This window comes from Penaeus chinensis, chromosome 35, assembly GCF_019202785.1.
Source record: "Penaeus chinensis breed Huanghai No. 1 chromosome 35, ASM1920278v2, whole genome shotgun sequence".
Taxonomy (NCBI): Eukaryota; Metazoa; Arthropoda; class Malacostraca; order Decapoda; family Penaeidae; genus Penaeus; species Penaeus chinensis.
The window spans coordinates 5182011-5189180 of NC_061853.1; the positions used below are offsets into that span (position 1 = coordinate 5182011).

At 36.4% G+C, this 7170-nt stretch overlaps 1 protein-coding gene across 1 annotated transcript; it reads left to right on the forward strand.

Annotated features, from left to right (window-relative positions):
* The first annotated feature begins 2102 nt into the window (after positions 1–2102).
* Positions 2103–6952, forward strand: LOC125044493 (NADH dehydrogenase [ubiquinone] 1 alpha subcomplex subunit 5-like). Its single transcript, XM_047641183.1, has 3 exons — positions 2103–2258; positions 4476–4637; positions 6578–6952. The coding sequence occupies exons 1-3, from the start codon at positions 2241–2243 to the stop codon at positions 6746–6748; spliced, it is 351 nt and encodes a 116-aa protein (XP_047497139.1). The 5' UTR covers positions 2103–2240; the 3' UTR covers positions 6749–6952.
* The last annotated feature ends 218 nt before the right edge of the window (positions 6953–7170 follow it).

Genomic DNA, 7170 nt, shown 5'->3' on the forward strand with positions numbered 1-7170 from the left:
CTTCTACCTTCACTCTTCTTATATGACACTCCACTCCAACACCGTTCCTCTGGTAAATTCCTAGGCGTCATTTTTGACTCCAAACTATCCTGGCGAGACCACATTCTTTACATCAAAGAAAAAGCTCGCCGCCGTCTCCGAATTTTACAAACCCTATCCCATTTATCCTGGGGCTCAGATCGAAAAACTCTCCTTCATCTTCATGTCACCTTAAGCCTATCCACTCTTGATTATGGATGCCATATCTAATCCTCTGCCTCAACTTCTCTCTTTGCCCATCTTGATACAATCCATCACTGTGGCCTTCCGCTCCTCTCCAGCTGAGAGCCTGTACACTGAATCAGGCATACTATCTCTCTCTCGACGCCGTGCCCTTCTCTCTCTCCGATGTTATGCTCGATTCCACCAACTTCCCCTCACTAAACTAACTATCCCACGATCCCTACTTCCTACCTTTGCTTCTTCTCCACGTTTACCTACTCCTTTCTCCACTCGCATGGATACCCTCCTCTCCCATTCCCCTTTTCCCCATTTCCGACCCCTCCCGTTCTCTGTCCATTCAGTCCCTCCATGGCTTATACCTTGCCCCCATATTTGCTTAACCTGAGAAGGTATGAGCCCCGTGTTCGAAAGTTACACATCGAAATGCTGAAAAGTTAGTTCAATTAGATGCAATTCTGTGATTTGCTTCGAGATAACACTTAAAAAGGACTTTCGGTCTAGTTGCAATAAGCGCAAGAAACTCAATAATAAACAATAGATGAACAATGTTACATTTTTACGGCCCCTACCTTTTCCTAATGGTGGCTCCGATCCTACAGAATGGGACGTGTAGTCTAACAACAATGTATTTTAACAAGCAAACACCAAAGTTTGTAAAATCCATTGCAAACAACACACAAAGCACCTGTTAAACAAAAAGTACAACCCACAGACTACAAACCATGTATAAAACGACAAACAGTCACGAAATGTAAAAAAAAAAAAGAGAGAAAAAAAAAAAAAAACCTATACGTACACCCTGCCAACAGAAGCAGATGCATAAATATACCACAAGCCACACTAACAAGACTCCCATGTACCATTCCTGTACTTTTTCGACCACTAAAAACACAGATTAGTAATAAAAGTGAAGGCCATATGATGCTACAGTTGCTACTGCTGATTTTTTGTAAATGATTTATCAATCTATCATTGTTACAACTTTTGCATTTTTAAAGGTAGTTTTTGACAATTATTTTCTATCCTTTATTATCATCTTGTTTTCTCTTTTAACTGATTATTTGACTTTGAGCTAATGACATCTTATAGGTCAGTAATACCGTATGAAGTAATATCATCTTGAACACTTCCTGGAACTTAAGAAATTTGAAATAAAACTTCTATCTGTACATGATTAATTCCTTACATATAATTTATCATAGATATATGAAAATCAAATTGTTTTATAGCGTTTTTATCAACTGAATGCAGAATTAAGTGGAGTTTTGAAATGAACCTAATCTAAAGTAGCCTAGCCAACTACAGTAGTCTAGCCATATCATTCTTAACAGTATATATCCTATCCTAATCTATCCCATCTTCTATCCCCTCTTCGCTCCTTTCCTCTCCTCTCCTCTCATCACCTCTTTTTGTCGCATCCTTTTATGCCTTATAATAGTTTACCCTAAGTAATCATAGAAAACGAAATCCTGGGACCACAAACTATAGTATAATCATAAACGTTTTATTTCTCATATCCATGATATGATTTTATGACGCTTCCTTTGACTTTTGAATTAAAACTATCAAACAAGAACCCTATCATGATTTCAGACAAGGATTTTAATGACCACTAAATGATGTTTATATACATGCTCCCTAACTTATTACATCGGTGAAGGTAACCGGCTATATTACCAATAGAAAGGATTCATCACTGTTTTTACTAATTTCGTCTTATGAATACGTTTTCACTCTAAAAACTATTAATTTTTTTATGAAATGAATAAATAATTCTGATTGCACGTAAAAAATAGTAATAATAATAATAATAATATTATTTTCACCTACCAAGTCCCCCCCCCCCTCCTTTCGCGAAAAAAAATTTTTTTCTTCTCAAGAAAATACAAATCCACATTCCAAAAGACTACATTATAAAGTGTTATTTTCCCCGTCTTCAGCAAAATAATCACCTATATATATATAAGAGTAAAATAAAAACAACAAAAAATCGCTGTTGTTTTCACCGGCTGGGAATCATGGCGGCGAGGAAACTGGTGAGCAAAATATCCAAGAATTTTTCCTTTTTTTCCCGGGTTGGAGATTGCGAAACTAATGCTAAATGTCATGTTGAAGATTATGAACTATTGTAGTTCTCTTGAATATGTTTTATTGTGTTTTTTAGCTTCATGGAGTAGCAGAAATGTGGACTTTACTTGTGTAACTAGATACATTTATTTATTTCGTATTATGTTCCAAATAAATGATAAACACGTATTGCAAGAAAGACAAAACCACATAAAAAGTTATATGATTTACGTTAACCGAAACACACAAGTATATACACCTAGCGCACACCATAAAAAAAAAAAAAAACACGGTCAATATTTAGAAGAGGATAGTGGGTTACTTTCGAAACAAATTTGATATTTTTCCGCATCAAATCCACTGCTTTCAACGATTCTAGGCATTGTACCTTGTGCAAATGAATCGTTGAGGAGATGATATGGTTAGAGTATACAAAAGGACCGCACCGACTACAAGAAAATTTAAGATCATAGCGTTGGAGGCAATGAAAAACTACATTGACTGATATCAAAATTAATTTGCAGAAGCCCACCGATTACAGTTAAACGACGAAAATGTATCGCGGTGAATGCCGCGCTTCGGCTAAGTCCACACGTGACCTAATGTTTACTAAGTTCTCGCGCATTGTTCACACTAACTGCTCGGCCACTGCGCACCTATGTCACAGGACTTCATGAGGAATCGTGATTGGGTGGGGGTCCGGGGTTAGGTTAGGTTAGGTTATTAGGTCCGGGATCCCCCAAGATTGTTGGCTGGAGTTCGGGACTTTGTCTTTGGCGGGTGCGGTCCTTTTATAAACATTTACCGACATGATCATCTCCATCGACAATCTTGATTTGATAGTCCCGATAGCAGGGGAGGGCATGAAGTATATCAGGGAAGTTAAGGGGTAAAACAGGACCCCCCTGGTTGTTAAACAAAACGTCCTAACCAAACATCCAACTCAACCTAACACCGTCATATATATTCCCTGGTGTACCAGAAAAATGGTGGGATAAACATCAGAATTAACTAGTAATAGTATATTATGCTAATATTTCACAAATAAAAATTTGTATGGAATCTCTAGTCTCTGAGAGTAAGCCCTCCTGTGAGAGCTAATAATGAAAGCCGCATCACACTTTCTTTCCCCTCACAGGAGTACTGAAAGGCATGGAAGCAAAGGGAACATACCTTCACCATATCCACATATTCTGGCAAAATAGACTTTACATATAAGCAATCCATCAGTACCAGAATCATTAATATTGCATATAGGGCCTGTTTTGTAAGGTTTTTCCCAAGTTTGCTAAAAGATGAACAAACTTATTTTGCTGTATGGTACACCTAGAGGACTTAAAGTACAACATTTATATTCCAGCACCATATGATCCTAACAAATACATATTTCTGATGTTTACTGATGGTTTGTTTCCATTGTCGTTGATGAGGAAAGGTGGTGTTTGCGTGTGGTCTCCCTGGCCACCAGGATTTTGTGGTGTTATGATGGGATTAATAGACAAACCATAGTATTCACTGACTTTGATGGACATTTCTTAGAAAATAGAATTCATAAAAAAAAATAACTAAATAACTAAATAAACAAATAAATGTAATCTAGTATATCACCAGCCTACTGTTCTGACATTGCTTGTAAAACAAGGGTTGTCATTCATGTGGAAGCACAGACACATTTCTTATGGCACCAGGTAAAAGGTAGTTTTTCCTTCACTTGGTATTTAGTTTTATGTCATTGAAAACTTAACTTGGTGTAGCTTATGCTCAAAAGTATAAAGAAGAGGAATGACTTGTAATCTTAGAATTCTAAGTTACTTATTATAATAAGATTATAAGAATTATCAGTTACTTAATTATTATTATAACTTATTATAAGATGATTGAATATCAATAATCAGTTCTTGTAAAATCTTGTCATATCCATTCTTCAGTAATAGAAAGGAAAAAAAGGAAAAGATTAAGGAAATGAAAAAGTGATGAATTTGAAACAAATATCTGGCCCATTACCCATCACATTATGAAGATTTAATTTACTCTTTATTTGCTTGGAACATTTTTCAGCACCCATCAGACCATAGTTGACCCCCATGGTTTAGGTGAAAGTCAAGGAGTCGGAGGAGGACCTTATTCTTCCTCATACCTCTTACCATAAATTAATATCTCTTGTATAACAATTATACCTTTTTCAGACAACTGGATTGACTGGCTTGGCTGTGGCTACCAGTCCGCATCATACGTTGGGCGTTCTTTACGGCAAGATCCTGAGATGCTTGCAGAAAATGCCACCGAATTCTTCCTACCGCCAATACACAGAGCAGATTATAAGTGAGAGGAATACCCATGTGAAAACGGTATGTGAGCTTTGTAGGAGTTCAGGAGTTATCAAAGACATATTTCAGGAGTTATCAAAGACATATTTCAGGAGTTATCAAAGACATATTTGAGTGTATTGTTGTAAGGGTGGTTGAATTTGTATGTGAATGTAATGATGAGGATTGCAAAATGACTGTTTAGTAGTTGATTTTATTATAATATAATATGGGTTACTGGTCTGTTCACCAGTTTGTCTTGCTTGTGGGTCTGTTAAAATCTTTTTGAATATATTGTCATGCTGTGTAGTTTTATCCTGGTAAAATATATTGTCTGTATTGGAGGTGGGTCATTATAATATATTTCAACAGCTAGTTTCTTTCTTTACTGTATTTTCAGTAAATATCCTATTTGAGCTCAATCCTCTTCAAAAAAGCAAATTTAGATTGTTTAGAGTAAATCAGTGAAATTTTGTAGGTAGATATTTGTCTTCAGAGAAATAACACACAACCACCTAAAGGGACCTAATGAGTGGGTCACTTAGCAGGGGGGGGGGGGGGGGTAATCAAAACAAAAGTGAAAACAAGTATTAGTGTGGTGTTGATTATTTGTTCATAAGGGAAGTAGCATAAACTACTTCCACTATTGGTCGAGTACTTTAAATCCTACCTATTTCAGCAGACTTCAGAGTTGGTTATTAGGGGAAACTTGTATGTGTGTGGAAAATATGCAGAATGATATGGTTATACTCATTAAGAAGATTCTATGCGATTCATTTTTTTTTTTTTTTCTGGGGGGTAGGGGGGGTGGAGGGTATTTCAATTTGAAAACTTAGGATATAATAATGGTTGAAACATTAGCATTAGTTAGAACTTCGTGATTACAAAGTATCATAAACAAGTAATTTAATAATGACATTTATAAATAAATAATCAGAGGAAAACTCTGGCCTTCAATTCTGTTTGAATTCAAGGCCAGAAAGGAAAGAGGATTTAAATTTTTATTTATTGTTAACCCAATGCCACAGGTGATGGCATGTCCATACATACCATGCCCACTGCGAGATTAATTTAATAATTTGTTTTTACGTACAGATGGCTCCTCAAGTACTAAAGTCACCAATGCGTTAATTATGATTACTACCAGTCTTGCCTCTCTACCCTTTTCCTTGATTCTCAAAAATATTTTTCCCCCAAACTCGAGGAAAGCTGAAGTCAGGTGAGGTCAGAAGGTCTACTGATTGACTCCTTTGTGGCTAAGCACTTGCAGAGGCATCTATGTGCAGAGACATTTCACAAAACAATACTGCAGTTGAACACATTTTCCTGGTGATAGTGGGTTAAGCGTAGATTCGTGGATAGTTAATTAAACCTTTCCCAACCTTTGTAATACCAGTTTACATCTTTTGCATGTGCTTAAAGGCCTGCCCAGATGAGCAGCGCGGTTACTTGCCCATGAATATTATCCACAAGGCCGGGTTGATGAATTGGCGGAGGTGTTCTGGACAATACCAGTACTATGTGATAGTAATGCTAGGTACCATGCTTAAGTAAATATTGTGGAGCATGATAATTGTTTTGTGTGTAAAGTAAAAAGATTGGCTCAGTAATAGATGTTTATAGAAACAATAATATTTCAGGAACTATAACGTGGGCATGAGCAAGATTTCAGAAAATACTTAATGAGTGTAACCACTATTTATTCTAATTAGCAAAGGTGGAGGCATATGTAATGAAGAAAAAGACAACCTTGAGAAGCAGTATATCAGCAGAAGCTCAAGCTTGACGATGAGGCTTGCTTGTGTGGACATGCTTAAAGAAACCTTTTTTTCTTTTTTATTACATTATACGTTTGTTGTCTGGTGGTTTGTATAATGGCATCATGATTATTTATGCTGTCATGGTTTAACCCTTCTGTATTTTTTACCACAACAGACCTGTATTTGATTTGAACAACCTCTCATGCGCTTCTTTGTCCACAGGAGGCGGATGTGACAAAATTGGAGAATGTAATCAATGCTGGCCAAATCGAGGAAGTTATTGTGCAAGCCGAGAAGGAGCTGTCCCTGGCACGAAAGATGTTAGAGTGGAAACCATGGGAACCTCTCATCCAGGATCCCCCAAAGGGACAGTGGCAGTGGCCCATTAAATAAAAAGTTCCTGCCAGGATATTTGCCTTTGGTTGTACTTGGTAGACCAAGATTTTGATATATGGTGTGGAACTTTTAAATGTACATTTTACTCTTTGTAAATATTTTTTTTTTTTCTCCCAGAGTTAAATTGTCAAGAAGATCATGATATATACTGTATTGAGCTGGCTTTAGATGGATGAAATCAATTATAATACATAATACATATTTCTTGGTATCATTTAACCTTAGAAGATGGTTAGTGGATTTATAAATCTTAAATGCAGTTTCAAAAACATACCTTGGGTGTTACTGAAAATACAACTTGAGCCTCACAAGCCTGATATTTATAATTGCTTGCAGTTCACCTTACAGAAAGGTTGGTAGTGCAAATGATTTTTTTTTTATTTGTACGAGTAAGACCTGTAAATTATTAATTGAAAAGT

Excerpts from the sequence above, each read along its gene's own strand:
- LOC125044493 (XM_047641183.1), top strand. Across the intron at positions 4,638-6,577 it reads GGAATACCCATGTGAAAACG|GAGGCGGATGTGACAAAATT; the intron begins GTATGTGAGCTT and ends CTTTGTCCACAG.